Below are 21,179 nucleotides of genomic sequence, written 5' to 3' on the forward strand. Positions count from 1 at the left end.
ACTTTCTTCATACATTTAGCTATATTTAATTGATATTCGTAATAGTTTACGCTGTAAAAGTAACTTATAAAAGAAATTTGTTCAGTTAAAGTACTTACCTCAGAAAAACTCACAGCTGGCGTCGATCTAAGCGATCCACTCTCAGGTCTGCTATGCGCGCACTTGACACACAAACCTCTGTTTAAATTCTGCGAGGCTTTTGCGCGGGCTTTGCACGCGAACAACAATTAAAATTGTGTGAGGTAATGTCTATGTGTGAGGTCTAATGTGGATTAAAAAAAAAATTTTTTTTGAGAAAATGCTAATATAAAAATGACTTATTTATATAGGATTAAAATAAATCCTTCCATCCACGTGTTTTTTTTATTTAACTTTTAAAGTTCATCGCTTATAAATGAGAATGCAGATTCATGATTTTCATCGGCAGGGGAAAACTATAAAACATTATTATATGACATTTTAATAGGCCTATATTAATACAATATGCATATAGTAATAGAAGTTGTGTACACAATGAACAGAAGTGCAGTCATCCTGTGAATTATAAGGCAATATAGGCTACAACTTGATTGTATGTACAGGTGAAACTCGAAAAATTTGAATATCGTGCAAAAGTTCATGTATTTCAGTAATTAAAAGGTGAAACTAATATTTAGTAGCCTATAAATATACATATGCATGATTATACTTTTCAGAGGGCCGACATTTCTGTATTTAAAATAATTTTTTAAATTGATTTAATTTATTGATACATTTTTGTATTATTATGCAATCAAATATGCAATCAAATACCAACAAAGCATACATAACAACAACCGCGCGCACGCATATGTGCAAGTGTAAGTGTGAATCTTAACAGAGGAACATCTTATATGTACAACAGATAATACAAATGTATATAATAATACATAAAAAACATTGATGACAATAATAATAATGATGATGATAATAATAGTAAAAAATAAATGTCTTTCCTTCCATATATTTGAAATGACTTGCAGATTTATAACTTTATTACCTCTGAAGACATTTTGGCTGTACACCAAAGATCTGTGCGGCAGATGCTCCTTTAGTTATGAACAGCTCGTGCTCGTGCATGCGTGCGTGTGTGTGTGGTCTATGAGCGTGCACAACTCTGGTTGCAGTTTCGCTTGTCGCCAGAGGGGCGTAGTTCTGCAAAAACTCAGAAACCTGCGTTTTGCACCTTTAAAGCAATAGGATATTGTAAGTCTGGTATAAATAAACATGATGTGACAGGAGTGCTGAATCGCAGAGCTGGTGCAAACACCCATGGATATGATCAGATCAAACACTTCCTATTTTTTCTCCACTGTCAGACTATTTGTTGTGTGTATTGCTATTAAGAGAAAAGCGCGCAGTATACATATTCATCTAAATGGCATATATAAATGTGTGTGTGTGCGTGTAGTTGTAATTGTAAAAAAAAAAACAACAACAACAACAACACCAAGACTGAACGAATGAAAAATGCAAGTAGGCTAAGTCACCTGTTCGTGGTCAGTCAATAGCCGCGTGTGGTGTCCAACTTTTGTAAATGAAGACTAAATGGCAGCGTCTGATATTTTGTATAGCGATTTATTTTTACAGGAGTGCCGTGAGGCGGCATGATTTCGGCCGCTGTGTTCGCGCTGCAATGGAAAAGCGGCTAATGTGAAGATGGCATGAAGAAAACTGGCATGAAGAGCTAAATTCGCGAGACGTATGCGCAGGCTACTCTATTTGTTCGGTGTTTTCTTTCAGTTAGGCTATGTTTAGGTGGTATTTTTCATGTTTTCATCACGCAATCATGTTTTTGATGCGGTGACGTGTTCACGTTACATGTGAATGATCAATTATCAAAATAATAGGCTTTTTAAAGAAAGATTTGTTCTTAGCGTTTTTAAGGGATCATGCGTTGTCTTGTAGACACAATGTCTAATGCAAATAATGGATTTTTTCTTTTTATTCCTTCTGAGCAGATAAATGGAAGGTTTTGAATAAATTTTAAAAAGAGCCAAAAGCCTAATGAAAGTGGGCTACCTAAAAAAACCTGCATGGGCCCAAAGGTGCAAAACCTGCTCTGGGCCCGAACGGGATGGCCCACAGTGGGCCATCATGGGCTTAATGTGGGCAGCCCGCTAGTGTGGGCTGCTCACTGATAGCCCGCAATGAGCCCAAAGCTGTGGGGTTCGCCTGGGCAAGCCCGCACTGGGCCTGTTTAGGTTTGGCGTGGGCTGGCCCTAGCCCACTGTGCCCACAAAAAGCCAGCGTGGGCCCCGCAGGGGCATGTTTGCAGGGAACAGTGCCCGCCCACATATTATTTTAGCCATCTGGGGTTCCGGAAGTTTTTTTTCCCCATTCGTTTTTTTTTTCATAAGCTTTTCATCGAAACCTTCATAAAAGAGTTCTAAGCCATAAACCAAATCAACCAGCGCTGAGGGGAATCACAACATTACAAACTTTGTTTTGAAAATCAGACAAAAAGAGAAAGGCACAAGATTGTGTACCTACCGTATTTCACACGGGCACAATCTACAATCCTGCATTGTGAATGACGTAATCAAAGATAAAACTATTGATTTTAGATTGTTGTTTTTTTAATCCCCTTTTTCTTCCAATTTTGGAATGCCCAATTCCCACAACATAGGTATTTGTGGTGGCGCTGTTACTCACCTCAATCCGGGTGGCAGAGGACAAGTCTCGGTTGCCTCCGCTTCTGAGACTGTCAATCCGCACATCTTTTCAGGTGGCTCATTGTGCATGACACCGCAGAGACTCACAGCATGTGGAGGCTCATGCTACTCTCCACGATCCACACACAACTTACCACACACCCCATTGAGAGCCAGAACCTCTAATCGTGACCACAAGGAGGTTACCTCATGTGACTCTACCCTTCCTAATTTAGTTGCTTAGGAGACCTGGCTGGAGTCACTCAGCACACCCTGTATTTGAACTCACGACTCCAGGGGTGATAGTGATTTTAGGTTGTTGATTATAAGCATATAACAACATATTTGAAAGGTTTAGTTCACCCAAAAATTTTAATCATCCCATAATTTACTCACCCTCAAGCCATCCTAGGTGTTAATTACTTTCTTCTTTCAGCCAAACACAATCGGAGTTATATTAAAAAATATCCTGTCTCTTCCAAGCTTTATAATGGGAGTAAATGGGGCCTTAGATTTTGACGCCTAAAAAAGCACATCCATCAATCAAAAAAGTAATCCGTACAGCTCCTGGGGGTTAATAAAGGCCTTCTGAAGCAAAGCGTTTTTGTAAGAAAAATATCCATATTTATAACTTTATATACTCATCTGGCATCCGGTAAGAGGTATTCTGTATTTACTAAGAGCTCCAGGGCACGTCTGTCACAGGTCTGTCTATAAATGTTTATAAGTTATGGTTGAAAATCAATTCCTCTATAGAAAACAATTATGGGATTTTTACTTCTGGAACAGACTGTTACGCTCTATTGTTTTTGAGAACAAAATATATCAGTATTCTAACACGTAAAAAATGTAAGGTGCCGTTAACACCCAAAACATTTTTTGCATCTGTCTGCGCTGTTTTTTTATGTAATCATGTGCTAGGCTTGACAGATATGTCTCGTGCAGGAGCGCCATGTTTTTTAGATAATGTGTCAAAAAACAAAAACAGAACTTCAACTGTTAAAAAACACGTCTCATGGCAGTGTTTAGCTTTTTTTAGAGCAAGTATGCGTTCGGTGTGATTGGACCCAAAAGCTGTCAAGACTGTGAGCATGAGATTTTTTTTTAAGATAAATGTATTTGTAATAGTAATGTATTGATATCATATTGTTATGCTTAATATTAATTTACATACATTTTTGTTACATGGTTCAGGATGGGCAAGGAGGTGGTGGGAACCGACAGTCAACATAACTTTAATGACATAAAAGAACTGAAACATAACATAAAACACATAGACACACACACACACAGAGCAGACGCATGTGTCTCTCTCAAACTGGTGCTCCCGGCTGGTCTTTATTCCCAGGGCATCCCTCCTCCTTGGGTTTCGGCACCAGTGTAACAGGTTCAGGATGGAAAATGAGGAGGCGGGAACCAGCAGAACAGTCAACATAACTTTAATTAAATATATATATATATATATATATATATATATATATATATATATATATATATATATATATATATATATATATTCAGTACTGTGCAAAAGTTTTAGGCATTTAAGATGTTTCACAAACGTATTTGTCTTAAGATTGTTATTTATAGCTTTAGTGTGTCAAAAGGAAATATTTTCCTTAAGACTCCCAAAAGTTACTTTTGCAAATAGAAAAGATTATAACAGAAGAACAGGGTGCTCTGCAAGAGATGTCATGGCCCCCAGAGAACATCGTGTCAGTCTGAGATTCTTTATGAGATTACATAAAGAGACAGAAGCAATTGAGACTAAATAGATTGAAGAATTGTGGTGAATTCTCCAAGAAGCTTTGAACATCCTATCAGCCAACAACCAATAACAACTGTGTTCAGGTGTACCTAGGAGAATTGGTGCTGTTTTAAAGGCAAAGGTGGTCACACATATTTATATGTTTATTGGAATTTGTATGACATTAAATGATAATTGAAAACTATTTATGTCATTATCTTTGAAGACATCCTCACTATGCAACATTTTTCACAAGTGCCTAAAACTTTTGCACAGTATATTATAATGGCTTAAGTACCAAAAGGGTATAGGAGCATTAGAGACCTTAGGAATGTAATAGTGTTTTTTTATTGATTTATTTATTATTATTATTTTGCTCTTCCATAAATTATATTTTTATGATTATTTAATATCTATATAATTTTACTAAGACATTATATCTATGATTTGTGTATTATTATTATTTTTTTTGTAAATTTGATACAGGCTGTATTAATATTCATGAGATTCACCATTTTGTTGACATATCGTGATCAAATACATCTTTTATTTAAAATTATCCTTACTTTCGGTGCTCCACATTCCTGTCCATTAGGTGGCAGTAATACACCAAAAGCGTCTTTGCCAACCGTTAATAAACTTCAGAAGAAGAAGAAGAAGAAGAAGAAGAATGGGGCAGAAACTGAATTACGTCCGTACCATGAAAACAAGACCATGCTGCCGCACGTGGTATGCAGATAAAAGCTTTAGTGCATATTATTTTATTTCTAACTTTACCAATACTTTTGTTCAGACTTATTAATCAGTTGCAGCAACATCGCATTTCTAAAAAGCGCCTGTCAAGTGTACTTAAGTCCCTTAAACCTGTATTACATCATATCGCATTGCTTAGTTTAAAAAACATGGATTTCACGAGTGATGACGACACTCGTGACCTCCACGAGTCGCAGATTCAGTCGCCGAACACGCAGAGGTTCGTACCGCTAGAGAAGTTTGTAGATGTTGAGCTGAGCGCGGAGCTGCCCTTCGAAACTCCTCCACCTGATGTTGTCGGCTCTATTAACAGCACCTTTGAGAATAGAGATGCTTTATCCCACAATTCACCGTCGGACAGGTAAAGGACTTCTAATAGAAAATAACTATTAGTCTATTTGGTTTCCTTTTGTGTTTATACAGTTGCAGGGGGGCCCTGGTTTACAGATGCACGAAAAGAAAAGTGCATCCAACGAGATGTTATTGGACATACATTATTCCTGCAACTGTACACACACTGGACTCATTTTAGTGGCTAGTTGATCAAATCATCTAATAATATACATATCAAATAACACTTTTAAGATAATATTTCAGTGCCAGATGTGGTTCAGAAATCTCAAACATGGTTTTATTATTCTGAAATTATTCACTTTTGCATTCATACATCCCCTGCATCCTTTTGCGAACTCTTTTTTCAGTGACTCTGGTGAAAGTCTGTTTTTAACACAGTCTGTGACTTCAGCGGTTAGAACTGTAAGGCGCTGCAAATCAACAGATAGATCGGGGTCCATCGCCAATGATGATCCTGACGAAGAGAGTGAAAGGAACAGCAGGAGAGGTCCAGGGAATCAAGCCATTGAATCTGAGGAGGGATGTGGAGGTCACCGTCAGCATACAGAGCTCCCAAAAAAAGGAAAAGGTTCTGGACTATCTGGTTCAAAGCACATTCAACACCCTAAAAGAGCACCTTTTCCCTTTTTGTTGAAGCAAAAAAGAAGACGGCGCCTGTCCCTAAAGAAGAACCAAATTCTAGAGGTGGGATGATGATCATTTTAGTGTCTTTTTGTATATAGTTGTGTCTAGTATTGGTTTATATATTTAAAATCTCCAACAGTGGGAGCCAAAGGTCTGAGACCATTTGTGGAAATGCTTCTATTTTGCATTTGTCTTATTTCTTATTTTTCTTTAAATTTAAAAGGGATAGTTCACCCAAAAATGAAAATTCTCTCATCATTTACTCACCCTCATGCCATCCCAGATGTGTATGACTTACTTTCTTCTGCAGAACACAAACAGAGATTTTTAGAAGAATATTTCAGCTCTGTAGGTCTGTTAGTCACATGCAAGTGAATGGTGACCAAAACTTTGAGGCTCAAAAAGCACATAAAACCCACATAAATGTAATCCATACAACTCCAGTGGTTTAATCCATGTCTTCAGAAGCAATGTGATACATGCGGGTGAGAAACAGATATTTTAGTCCTTTTTATTATCAATATCCACTTTCACATTCTTCTTTTGTTTTTGGCAATTTGTATTCTTTATGCGTATCGCCACCTGCTAGGAAGGGAGGACAATTTATATTAACAAAGGACTTAAACATTGATCTGTTTCTCACCCACACGTATCATATTGCTTAAAATATGGATTAAACCACTAGAGTCGTATGGATTACTTGTATGTTGCCTTTATGTGCTTTTTGAGCTTCAAATTCTAGTCGTCATTCACTTGCATTGTATGGACCTACAGAGCTGAAATATTCTTCTAAAAATCTTTGTTTGTGTTAAGACAGAAAGTCATACACATCTGGGATGGCATGAGGGTGAATAAATGATGAGAGAATTTTCATTTTTAAATAGGGATGTCCCTATACTGAATTTAAAAATAAAAAAAATGATTCCCTGGTTTAAATTTTCATTTTGAATTCCAGATGTTCAGTGTACTGTGAGACTTATGGACCCTACTGTAAATTAAGGATGACAGACAAGTTTTTATTGCCATGTTTACAAATGTACGTGCACACTAATACGTTGATAATTACAAAAATCTGCTTATTATAAAAGCCAGACAATTCTAGAAAACCGTGTTTATATGAGACTGGAAATCATCTGGGTATTCCTTGCTTTTAATGTCAAATCACAAACAGTCATGCACACAGCACTTGTGCACATTGGATAAACCAGTTAGGACAGCAGTAAAGGCATTTACATGCAATGCGAAATCAGAGTAATGGGGAAAAATCTACCTGTGACAGATGGTTTTTGTTTAAACAGTTTATCGTTTAAGGTATTTACATGACCACACACATTGTCAGCTTTTAAGCATAATCAGTGTAAGATCGTCCGTGTAAACATGCTTGCGGTGTCAGACATGCTGTCACATACATATCGTGCCACGATCTATCGCAATACATAAATGAGAAAGTTTGCATCATGGGTAACCAACAAAAGGTTTAACAACATGGGGTGATGTCAGCATAGGCCTATGCATCATGTATTGGCATCATTAACAATAATGATGTGTTATGGACATTATAAACAAAAAAGAAACATCAATTTTTTAGGACACTGTATTTTAAATATAATTTTGTAAAAATCAAAATAACTTTACTGATCTTTATTGTAAAGGGTTTAAACAATGTTTTCCATGCTTGTTCAATGAATCATAAACAATTAATGAACATGCACCTGTGGAACGGTTGTTAAGACACTAACAGTTTACAGAGCGGCAGGCAAATAAGGCAGTGTGACGTGTGGTGATGTCTTAAAGAGGCTAGGCACTGAGTTATGAAAGACAGATTACCTGATTGTTTAAGATAATAATACGTAATAACAGTGAACGTTACGCACAAGCGCAGCATATCAAGAAATGTACAAATCAGGATGTATATAGTGTGTTCTCTCTCTCTCTCTCTCTCTCTCTCTCACACACACACAAGCGCACAGCCACATAGCCAATCTTTTCTTACATACCAATCAGTTTGAAATGATCGGATCATTTTTGGGCCCTTTTGCTGTACTAGTCCATGTAAGGCTGGCGTAGACCCCCTCTTGCAATTAACTCATATTTGGAATTAAAATCGAGCTTGGAAACATTTCTTAATTCCGTGATTACGGCCGGTGCTGTCATTTTGATTTTGAATTTGGCGGGGATTAGGCATGGCTACGCTAGCTGTGGTGTGATGACGTTAGCTACGCAAATGTCCAGGAATATCTTGATTTTAATTGGTCCATGTCTGATACGTAACGGAGATGATTACCGGCATAACATATTTACGTCAAAAGGCACAGCAGATTTGTGCTTTTTGCCGTATGTGTTAAAGAATACAGGATCGAAGTGCGCATGCGCAACATGGGTTTTCCGCGTGTCGTCTGCAATGAATGGACCGTAAAAGCACTGCTTATTCTACCATTTGTTTTTAGTTGATTATGCGTAACTGCTACATTTGTCATCATAACGTCTAAACAATTGTAATAACACACATATTGCATATATATAAATCACAAGAATAAAAAGTAAAAATATAAATACAAGTTTATTATTTAATAAACATTTTATTTTTGAATTTTGGCAGGGTAGGCAGTGCCTAGTTTGCCTACCCAGACCGCACGTCAGTGAAATAAGGTCACAGTTATAAAAACTTAGGACACTAAAGAGATCCTTTCTACTGACTCTGAAAATCACCAAAAGAAAGATGCTCAGGGTCCCTGCTCATCTGCATGAACGTGCCTTAGGCATGCTGCATGGAGGCATGAGGACTGCAGATGTGGCCAGGGCAATAAATTGCAATGTCCGTACTGAGAGACGCCTAAGACAGCACTACAGGGAGACCGGAAGGACAGCTGATCGTCCTCGCAGTAGCAGACCATGTGTAACATCACCTGCAGGACAGGTACAGGATGGCAACAACAACTGCCCAAGTTACACCAGGAATGCACAATCCCTCCATCAGTGCTCAAACTGTCTGCAAAAGGCTGAGAGAGGCTTGTAGGCCTGTTGTAAGGCAGGTCCTTACCTGACATAACCGGCAACAATGTCGCCTAAGGGCACAAACCCACCTTTGCTTGAACAGACAGGATTGGCAAAAAGTGGTCTTTACTGATGAGTCATGGTTTTGTCTCACCATAGTTTATCGTCGAAGGAATAAGCAAAACAACTGAGCTTGTTGTCATTGCAGGCCATCTCAATGCTGTGCAGTACAGGCAAGACATCCTCCTCCCTCATGTGGTACCCTTCCTGCAGGCTCATCCTGACATGACCCTCCAGCATGTAGTGTTGTCACGGTACCAAAATGTCAGTAGTCGGTACCAATACTAGTGAAATTTCACGGCACTCGATACCATTTTGCAAAACACAAAAACAGGTTACTGAACACTTCAATTTAAATATATTATTTTTGAATTATAACAAAACTGTACAATATATGCTTAAAGTATTTTTGAACACTTATATAAGATTTGCTTCAACTTTTACTTAGTTTTTACTAAGTACTAAAAAAAACTAAATAAACAAGCATACAATAGAATGAATAAAAAACTATTTCCAAACTAATGCGCAAAGTGCTCTTATTAATAAAGCTGCATATTGCCATTTTTCTTCATGATAATAAATGCACAGTGACTTATATTATGATTAAATAAGTTGTGAGCCATCACGTTCTAATCTAGCTGCATTAAGTGTGCGCGCTCGAGGGATGAGCGTCCCCGAGGCAGAGTCTCTCTCAGCCGGGTGCAGTTTCAATCTCTCCCCCTTAGATCTGGACATTCGCGCAACTCATAGAGGAGGCGCCGACCACACGGAGAAATGCCAGTTTCTGAGTTTATAGTTATTAACATGATCTGCTTCTGTATTATTTTAACTTTAATAAAGCTATAACACATTAAATATAACTGCATTTGTAACGCCAGGATGTTTCCTTTAAAGAGCTCCGGCTCTGCTTATTCCACAACGAGACTGCTTCTGAATGTACTTTTTTTATATAATTCCATAATACTTTGGGATCTACATAAGATGAAGCTGTGAAAGTTTAGAGTGCATCTTGACTGAGATCTGTGCAATTCTTGTCCTCCATCAGGCGTAAACTGCACTGCTGCTCTCACGCTTCATTATTACAGTTTAATATGATTTCATGTTCCGTTAAATGAGATCAAACGACTATTAGACAACGAAAAATGTTCTCGACAATTTTTAATTTTCGACGTTGTCGATAATGTCGACTAAACGTTTCAGCCCTAATGCAAATGATAATATGCTTTTAAACTCAACTGCTTTATTTGCTTGAATGAATCCGGGTGTCTGTCTTTCAGGTGCTTTTATTAAGTTTGACGTGTTTCGTCCTCTTGTCAGAAAATTGTGAAAGCGGCGTTTACAAATAGGTTTTTGCTGATCTATGATGTTTACCTTTTCATCAGCCTCAAATACAAAGAATTTCCAAACCTGGCTTTTTCCTTTTTTCTTTTCGACAAGATTCAGTTGAGACTCCGCAGCAGCAGTCTTTGCTTATTGTCATCTTTTGCTTGTTGTGAGCATTAAGTTCCCGACACTGATTGGGTACCGGGTAGACCCGGTACTCCAGTACCTTCAGAAATTCTGGTATCGTAATTTTTATTTTTTTGTGTACCGACTTGGTACCAGAGTACCGGTATTTTTGACAACACTACCTGCATGACAATGCCACCAACCATACTGCTCGTTCTGTGTGTGATTTCCTGCAAGACAGGAATGTCAGTGTTCTGTCATGGTCAGCAAAGAGCCCAGATCTCAATCCCATTGAGCATGTCTGGGACCTGTTGGATCTGAGGGTGAGGGCAAGGGCCATTACCCCCAGAAATGTCTGGAAACTTGCAAGAGACTTTGTGGAAGAGTTGAGAAACATCTCACAGCAAGAACTGGCAAATTTGGTGCAGTCCATGAGGAGGAGATGCACTGCAGTACTCAATGCAGCTGGAGGCCACACCAGATACTGACTGTTACTTTCTGATAGTCACATGTCTGTGAAACTTATTCGGTTTATGTCTTAGTTGTTAAATCTTTTTATGTTCATACACAAATTTACACATGTGAAGCTTGCTGAAAATAAAAGCAGTTGAAAGTGAGAGGACGTTTCTTTTTTTTTTGCTGAGTTTATATTAAATCATGATGATGTATTGCTATAATTTCTATAAATAAACCATAATGATGTGTTATGGACATTATATATTAAATCATGATGTTAATTGAAGAAGCGCAAACCTCCATTGTTTACCATGAGGATTCAGATAGACTGTTAATTTGCTCTGTAACGTGATTCAAGTTTACTGCAATTGCGGTTAACATCTGAGAAGGGATCATATTGTGATCACTTAGCGATCAGAATTGTGATATGATGAAACTAATCTTCTCATATTGCTTCATTCTGATGGAAGTGCAGAAGAGTCAGTGATCCTAAAGGTAAATTATCTATATGGTTTAATATTTAATGTTGGTGAAGTCACACTACCATAATCGCAGCCTTTTGCATTTTAGATTGTTTTCCTTAACAGTGTAAGCAAATGTAATACAGGGAGGGCCTATTCAGCGTGAGGGATCGAATGACCACTTGAAGCGTGAGAGTGCAAGGAAAAATGAAGGTTAACAGAGGTTTAATTAAAGTGCTATATTAATCTACTATATAATGATGCTGAATATTATGTATAATAATGCTATGGGGGAATATAATCCTAATGTCAAATGTAATGCACTACCATTAAAATATATATATATTTTAAATAATATTTTGATGATATCAGTGACGTTAATACTATTTTAGAAAAATAAAATATGAGTTTGGAATATTTGTATAAGTGTAAAAATGTATGAAGTAGAATTGTGACATTTCTATTCTGGTGTCATTATTGCCCTGTTCTGGGCTGATTGTTAGTCCCAGTGTGTGTGTGTGTGTGTGTGTGTGTGTGTGTGTGTGTGTGTGTGTGTGTGTATGTATATATATATATATATATATATATGATGGATTATTGTGTACTTTAATAAACAGTATCTTTAATTATGTTTTAAAGGAACTGTTTTGTGTATGTCTTAAAAGTATTAAAAAAATAATCTTGATTCAGGCTTTGTTTAAACTATCGTTAGCTGAACCAAATTGTGACTTCGGTATCGTGTACCGAATCGTGAGATGAGTCGTTACACCCCTAAATAATATTTATATAATTTTACTGTATGTTATGTTGTGTATATTAATGTTTATTATGTTATCGTAATGGTATTATATATTTTTTTAGAACTCAGAAATTGGAGGGTTCTTCAAATGCATAAAGAAATTTGAGAAGGGTTATATGAATACAGGAATAACACTCAGTTCATGGATGTTGGAGCCTGAGTAAGTTTTAATTTAAAAGGTCTCACATTTCCCATCTAAATATATAATATATAATATATATAAAATCAATGACAAATATATATTTTTTTTCAGGCTAAACGGAGACTCAGAGGTGGATGAGCGAAACAGTGATCATGAAGTCACAGTGGTGGTGTGTAACTATGACTTGATTAGTTTTTGTGTTTTTTTATTTCCATTACTGTTCAAAAAACATAAATCTCAAATAGTATCTTGCAGAGGGGCCTGGGTTGCTCAGCGAGTATTGACGCTGACTACCACCTCTGAAGTCACGAGTTTGAATCCAGGGTGTGTTGAGTGACTCTAGCCAGGTCTCCTAAGCAACCAAATTGGCCCGGTTGCTAGGGAGGGTAGAGTCATATGGGGTAACCTCCTTGTGGTTGCGATTAGTGGTTCTTGCTCTCAATGTGGCATGTGGAAAGTTGCGTGTGGATCGCGGAGAGTAGCAGGAGCCTCCACATGCTGTGAGTCTCCGCAGTGTCATGAGCCATGTTTAAAGATGTGTGGATTGACTTTCTCAGAAGTGGAGGCAACTGAGACTTGTCCTCCGCCACCCGGATTGAGGTGAGTAACCACGCCACCACGAGGACCTACTAAGTAGTGGGAATTTGGCATTCCAAATTGGGGAGAAAATGGGATAAATAAATAAAAAAATTGTATCTTGCATTTCTGATAAAGATATTTTGTCTTTGTTATCTATAAATCTATATAAACACAAAACTTTGTTACTTGTTGACAAACATTTATAGAAATATACACTATTTATTAATCTGATGATTTGGCTTGGCTTTGTTTCAGGATAAAGCTGTTTTTGTTCCAAAATTCAATATAAGGCCTACACAAACATGGCGCCCACAATCCATCCTGAAGAGGAGGAAAGCTGTAATGCCTTCATCTCAGGACCCTGATCTGTTACAACACATAGAACATGTGGATGATGTCAAAAACACTTCAATAAAGAACGTCAAAAGAAAAACAAATGCTAGCTCAAAGCTAAAAAATATTAGCCATCTTCCACAGACCCAGAAAAATGCAATGAATGAATTTTCACAATCAAAAAAGAGATGTAAAACAGCAGCCAAAAAACGCTCTGTTTGTTCTGCCAAGTCTCTTAGTGTCCCTCTCCTTAAGGAACATGAGGCACAGCAGATTCTCTCAGAGCTCTCAGATTCTGCTCATCTGCGACAACCACTTATTCCGCAGATCATTAGTTCTGTTGAGAACTCTGGTGTTAAAGCTTCAGATGGAGGTAATTTGAGGGTAATTGAAGAGATACAGAGACTGAACTCTGAAGAGGCATTTACAGAAGCAGCGACTGATATGACGCAAGAGGTTGAAGTGAGATCTATAGCACAAAGCAATTCTTGCTCTCCACCCCATTCAATACATAATGATACTCAATATTCTGATGGCAACAGTGAAATTGGCTCTCTGGATTTATACATGCCATTAGATAATGTGATCAAGGTAAAAAGGACAAACAGACTGGATAGATGTGTCAATGCAGAAGTTGCTGTGCGTGCCAGCAGCACCAAACACTCTGAATCCCAAGAGACCAGCCACAATTCTGTGGAGTCGTATACTGAACTGCTCTCTGATATCAATTACCAAAGTAAAAGAAGAAAAAAATGGTCACTATCTCCTAAAGATATTAAAGTTTCACATGTAGAGGAAACCACAGACATGCAACCAGCAACTGATCATTTACTACTAGCTAATGAACCAATAAGAGATGTTTCCTCAAATTCGTGTGACCATGTCCTTGTGAGCAGAAAAAGGGCAACGGTAGAGATACCCATGGAAACAGAAGATAGTCCTCTGTTTAAACACGTTGGACCGAGCTTTCTGAAAAAGAAGAAAAAGAAGGTAATAGGAGCTACTGTCAAATGTCTAGATTTTATGCAGTGTGATACAAATATTGATGTGAGTCAGAATGTGAGTTCTCCATCTCAAGGCGATGACGTCACTAAACTTAAAATGTCATACAGAAGGGAATCATGTGAAGTGGAGGATTTAGGAACCAGCAAAAAGCAAATGGCAGCATCTGTTTCACAGTCCAGCAAAACGGCAGACTTTGAGATAAGTAATTTATCGGTGGTGACAGACAGCACTGTTCTCACAAAAGTTAAGATGAAAAAGCAGAAATTAGACAAACAGGAAGATAAAGAGCTTGATACAGGTACTTGCACTGTTGAAAATGTTCAGTCAAGTCAGTACACTGAACTGAATCATAGTGAGTCACAAACTATTGAGTTGCCATCCAAAAGAAGAAAAAAGAAGAATAAAGACAAAGAGAGAAATGGAACAACATATGTAAAGTTAAGTAGTGCAGGAAACAACCCATCAAACAAAACTTTGGATTGCATTGCTTATAGACCTGCAGATTTGAGAGTAAATTATTTGAATTATTTTACTGAGACCAGTGAGCTTGAACAGAATTCAGAGGAAAATACAGGATTGCCCACTGTAGCTATGTTCAAATCAGTGAAAAAGAAGAGGAAGAAAACGGCTGGGAGTGAGCAATATATATCAGTTGATTTGGATCTGGATGCAAGTTCTGTGTCTCTGTTTGATGAGGTCAACACGCTGAGAGTGCTTGCACAACAGAAGTCGAGTACAGAAGAGATCATTGAAGAAAGGCCACATGATGACAGAGCAGTTGAACATTTGGAAAGTAATACAGCAGGTATAAATGTTGCCAAACACAAAAGGAAAAGTCAGAATGCGAGTTGTTCATTTCAAGGTGTTGACATCGGACTGGGAAATACTGTGTCAGACTCACAATTGGGGAATACAGCAGAACTCTTACAGAAAACAAGTAATTTATCCATGGTTTCAGACAGCACGGTCCTCACACAGGTTAAACAGAAAAAGAAGAAAAAGCACAAATTAAAAGAACAGGAGAATGAAGAGCCTGATTCAGATACTTGTACCGTAGAGCATTTTAACTCCTTTGAGTCTGAAACTTCTATTTTGCCATCCAGAAGAAGAAAAAAGAAGAAAAAAGATGCAACAATTAGCCCATCAACAAAAAGTTTGGTACATGTTGATCATAGACCACCAGAAATGAGAGCTAATGATTTGATTCAGTCCTGTGAAGCCACTGAGATCCATCAGCTTATTGACACATCAGAGGAGATTACAGGATCACCTAGTGTAACTACATTAAAATCAGCAAAGAGGAGGAAGAAAAAGGATTGGAGTGAGAAACATCAGGATGAATCTGTTCATTTGGATCTGGATGTGAGTTCTGTGTCTTTGTTTGATGATGTCACTGGTTTGAGAGCCGTGGAACAAGAGGAAGATAGGCCGACTATGGATGAGATCATTGAAGAAAGGCCACATGATGACAGAGCAATTGAACACTTGGAAAGTAATACAGCAGGTAGATTAAGTAGTGCAAAACGAAAAAAGAAAATTCAGAATGTGAGTCGTTCATTTCAAGGTGTTGATGTCGGACTTCAAAAAACCGTGTCAGACTCACAGTCTGGGAATACAGCAGAACTCTTACAGAAAACAAGTCATTTATCCATGGTTTCAGACAGCACGGTCCTCACACAGGTTAAACAGAAAAAGAAGAAAAAGCACAAATTAAAAGAACAGGAGAATGAAGAGCCTGATTCAGATACTTGTACCGTAGAGCATTTTAACTCCTTTGAGTCTGAAACTTCTATTTTACCATCCAGAAGAAGAAAAAAGAAGAAAAAAGATGCAACAATTAGCCCATCAATAAAAAATTTGGTACATGTTGATCATAGACCACCAGAAATGAGAGCTAATGATTTGATTCAGCCCTGTGAAGCCACTGAGATCCATCAGCTTATTGACACATCAGAGGAGATTACAGGATCACCTAGTGTAACTACATTAAAATCAGCAAAGAAGAGGAAGAAAAAGGATTGGAGTGAGAAACATCAGGGTGAATCTGTTAATTTGGATCTGGATGTGAGTTCTGTGTCTTTGTTTGATGATGTCACTGGTTTGAGAGCAGTGCAACAAGAGGAAGATAGGCCGACTATGGACGAGATCATTGAAGAAAAGCCACATGATGACAGAGCAATTGAACACTTGGAAAGTAATACAGCAGGTATAAATGTTGCCAAACACAAAAGGAAAAGTCAGAATGCGAGTTGTTCATTTCAAGGTGTTGACATCGGACTGGGAAATACTGTGTCAGACTCACAATTGGGGAATACAGCAGAACTCTTGGAGAAAACAAGTAATTTATCCATGGTTTCAGACAGCACGGTCCTCACACAGGTTAAACAGAAAAAGAAGAAAAAGCACAAATTAAAAGAACAGGAGAATGAAGAGCCTGATTCAGATACTTGTACCGTAGAGCATTTTAACTCCTTTGAGTCTGAAACTTCTATTTTGCCATCCAGAAGAAGAAAAAAGAAGAAAAAAGATGCAACAATTAGCCCATCAACAAAAAGTTTGGTACATGTTGATCATAGACCACCAGAAATGAGAGCTAATGATTTGGTTCAGTCCTGTGAAGCCACTGAGATCCATCAGCTTATTGACACATCAGAGGAGATTACAGGATCACCTAGTGTAACTACATTAAAATCAGCAAAGAAGAGGAAGAAAAAGGATTGGAGTGAGAAACATCAGGGTGAATCTGTTAATTTGGATCTGGATGTGAGTTCTGTGTCTTTGTTTGATGATGTCACTGGTTTGAGAGCCGTGGAACAAGAGGAAGATAGGCCGACTATGGATGAGATCATTGAAGAAAGGCCACATGATGACAGAGCAATTGAACACTTGGAAAGTAATACAGCAGGTAGATTAAGTAGTGCAAAACGAAAAAAGAAAAGTCAGAATGTGAGTCGTTCATTTCAAGGTGTTGACGTCGGACTTGAAAATACTGTGTCAGACTCACAGTCTGGGAATACAGCAGAACTCTTACAGAAAACAAGTCATTTATCCATGGTTTCAGACAGCACGGTCCTCACACAGGTTAAACAGAAAAAGAAGAAAAAGCACAAATTAAATGAACAGGAGAATGCAGAGCTTGATTCAGATTCACATAATGTAGAAAATGTTCACCCAGTTGATTCAGAAACCTCTATGTCCATAGAAGAACCATCAAGAAGAACAAAAAAGAAGAGAAAAGACTAAGTAATTAAAATGACAATGTGTGAAAAGGGCAAAAATGCAACAATTAGCCCAATAAGTGAAAGTTTGGACTGCATAGCTGATATAGCAAGATATTGAGACCTGTGATCTTGAGCATATTCAGAAATCAAAGGAAATTACAGGATGTCCATCACCCAGTGTAACTAGATTAAAATTAGTGAAAAATTAGACAAAAGATAAGAGTGATTTTTAGATGTGGACATGTGTTTTGTGTCTCAGTTCGATACTAATGAGCAAGCAAAAGATAAGTCAACTACACAAGAAATTATTGAAGAAAGGCCAAGTGATCTTATTGAACATTTGGAAATTAATACAGCAGCTAACTTTAATATTGTTAAATGCAAAAAGAAGAGAGAAAGGTCAAATGTATCTATTAATGGCAATTCTGACTTGATCCACTCTGTGGCACAACAAGAGGAAACAGTAATGCTTGCGAGACCAAAGAAAATTAATGTACTGATACTGAAGCCCTTTCTGAAACCTGAAACAATGTCAAAGAAAACTGGAAGAGAAAGAAAAAGGAGGAAATAAAGGAGCACAGAAATCAGAATGCTGTCTCACCTACAGGAGTACACCAAGATGACGCACCCAAGACTCCAGAAAGGACTTGTTGAGACTAAATGTAATGCTAATATCATTGTTCTGTCACAGAGTAAATGGGATACAAAGAAGAAATGAACCTAAAGGGGGTAATTCAATTGTATTGCTATCTGGAGAGCAATATCACTTTTATACTCAGAATCAGAATTTTAATTTTTATTTATAATCCAAATATTTTGACAGCATAATTGCAATCGTCAGAATTTCTTTGTAGATTTCTATTTTATGGACACTTTATGCATACTTTGCTACAGAGAAATACAAATGGTAATGTAAGTAATCGGTTTCCCTTATGCATTAAATATATATTTACTGATCTAATCTATTTTATTTTACTCCTATTCAAACTCTCAATGTCTTTTTACTAAATGTAAAAACAATGTTTGTTTTGAGTGTTTATAATTTGTGACCATAATTGCATGTTGAATATAGAGAACTCATGTTCATGCTCCCACAGTACAGTGCACATTTATGTTCAAAAACACAGTTTGACATAAACTGACCTTTAGCTGTTGTATAAATTAAGCATATTCAGGTTTTTTATTTTTTTATTCTAATGTCATCTAAAAAAAAGACACATTTAATTTTTACATTACAGGTCTAGAGAAAAGCTACTAATAGCCTCAATTGCGATTCCCAGGGTGTAACCCAGGGGGTTTTTGAGCAGATCCCAGGGGTACACAAAAATAGAGTAACATTTTGGTTTGATACATTCTGTTTAAAGGTATAGTTCACCCAAAAATGAAAATTCTCAACATTTACTCACCCTCATGCCATCCCAGATGTGTATGACTTTCTTCTGCTGAACACAAAGGAAGATTTTTAGAGGAATATCTCAGCTCTGTAGGACCATACAATGTGGCCTTTGAAGCTCCAAAAAGGAGATAAAGTCAGCATAAACCTAATCCATGTCTTCTGAGGCGATCCAGTTAGCGATCCAGTTATGGTGAGAACAAACCTAAAGGTAACTCAGTTTTCACTGTACATCTCTTCATTGCAGTCTCTTGGCACGATAATGATTTCAAGCTTGATTAAACTTTCTGGTGAGAAGAAAGTCATACACATCTAGGATGGCATGAAGTTGAGTAAATGATGAGGGAATTTTCGTTTTTGGGTGAACTATACCTTTAATGCGTGTCCAAAGACGAGATTCACACAATTGATTTTGTCTCTTTTAATATCCTTTCTGTTCTTTACAGTCAGTTGTTGATCAAAAATTATTAAAAAAAAGAATACATTTATTTTTAAGAAGTGTGCAACTCTTTTGTTAATTTGTGCTCAACCAGAACAAAATGCTAAACTGTCTGTATTCTTAGACACAGTATTGTTGTATCATTTGTTCTGCATATCAATGAGCACAATTACATGCATGTCCTTAGCCCGAATATGCTTAACCGACAAAGTGTGTGGTCATATTAATGCATTAAATGGCTTTCCTTTACTAGCATGAAGTCATAAATATCTAAAGAATAAACTAATTGACAAGGGTAGATTTTTGCCCAGTACCCCATTTTCACATTGTATGTGAACACCTTTACTGTGTGTGCATGACTATTAGAGTTCTGCTGTATTCCACAATTGTGAGTCTGACACAGTTTTTCCCAGTCCAATGTCATCACCTTGAAATGAACAACTTGCATTCTGACTTTTGACAGCAAAAGCAGAGAATAACTTGATTTCTTTAAATCTCATGTTAATGCTGTTCCCTTTAAGGGAACTTCAATGTCATAAATTGGTGCTCCGGACACTAAGGACTATGCCTGGGGTCTTCAACTATTTTCAGGCCAAGGGCCCCTTGGTATGTAGAGAGACAGAGCAGGGACCTCCGTTGCATATTGTCTGAAAATTGTCTTGCATTTTATGCCTATAAAAAAAGTGTATGGTACCATTATTGTATTTATATATTTTTAATGTTTACACTGCAAGCCATTAAAATAATCATTAAATTAACTAGAGCAGAGTTCTATTTTTAATTGTCCTTTTTAATCACTGTGTCAAACACCCTCCATACAGATAGACAGACAGTAATAAAAACTTTAAGGTTACTGATAGGCCTATACCTGGAGTCTTCATCTCATGTTAGTGATCAATTTTATACATATGTTTCAAAATTACTGTTAATAATTACTGTAAAGTATGCACCTTTAATTATGTTGATTTGACAGTCACTGTCCGTGTAGCCTATGCCATCTTGAGCTGTAACTATACAGTATTTAGACATATATATTTGCATATACAGGTGAAACTCGAAAAATTAGAATATCGTGCAAAAGTTCATTAATTTCAGTAATTCAACTTAAAAGGTGAAACTAATATATTATATAGACTCATTACAAGCAAAGTAAGATATTTCAAGCCTTTATTTGATATAATTTTGATGATTATGGCTTACAGCTTATGAAAACCCCAAATTCAGAATCTCAGAAAATTAGAATATTACATGAAATCAATAAAAAAAAAAAGGATTTTAAATACAGAAATGTCAGCCCTCTGAAAAGTATAATCATGCATATGTACTCAGTACTTGGTTTGGGCCCCTTTTGCATTAATTACTGCCTCAATGCGGCGTGGCATGGATGCTATCAGCCTGTGGCACTGCTGAGGTGTTATGGAAGACCAAGATGCTTCAATAGCGGCCTTCAGCTCTTCTGCATTGTTTGGTCTCATGTCTCTCATCTTTCTCTTGGAAATGCCCCATAGATTCTCTATGGGGTTCAGGTCAGGCGAGTTTGCTGGCCAATCAAGCACAGTAATACCATGGTCATTGAACCAGGTTTTGGTACTTTTGGCAGTGTGGGCAGGTGCCAAGTCCTGCTGGAAAATGAAGTCAGCATCTCCATAAAGCTTGTCTGCTGAAGGAAGCATGAAGTGCTCTAAAATGTCCCGGTAG

At 37.3% G+C, this 21,179-nt stretch overlaps 1 protein-coding gene across 1 annotated transcript; it reads left to right on the forward strand.

The window, feature by feature from the left end:
- Nucleotides 1-5,321: 5,321 nt before the first annotated feature.
- Nucleotides 5,322-20,211, forward strand: LOC127624271 (uncharacterized). Its single transcript, XM_052099018.1, has 5 exons — nucleotides 5,322-5,533; nucleotides 5,874-6,210; nucleotides 12,432-12,529; nucleotides 12,623-12,680; nucleotides 13,346-20,211. Exons 1-5 carry the CDS (start codon nucleotides 5,322-5,324, stop codon nucleotides 17,669-17,671), a joined length of 5,031 nt encoding a protein of 1,676 aa, XP_051954978.1. The 3' UTR covers nucleotides 17,672-20,211.
- The last annotated feature ends 968 nt before the right edge of the window (nucleotides 20,212-21,179 follow it).

This window comes from Xyrauchen texanus, chromosome 3 (assembly GCF_025860055.1).
Source record: "Xyrauchen texanus isolate HMW12.3.18 chromosome 3, RBS_HiC_50CHRs, whole genome shotgun sequence".
NCBI lineage: Eukaryota > Metazoa > Chordata > Actinopteri > Cypriniformes > Catostomidae > Xyrauchen > Xyrauchen texanus.

Coding starts and splice junctions, on each gene's coding strand:
- LOC127624271 (XM_052099018.1), top strand. CDS start 5,322: ATGGATTTCACGAGTGATGACGACACTCGTGACCTCCACGAGTCGCAG. Junction 6,211..12,431: donor AGAAGAACCAAATTCTAGAG/GTGGGATGATGA, acceptor ATATTTTTTTAG/AACTCAGAAATTGGAGGGTT. Junction 12,681..13,345: donor ATCATGAAGTCACAGTGGTG/GTGTGTAACTAT, acceptor GCTTTGTTTCAG/GATAAAGCTGTTTTTGTTCC.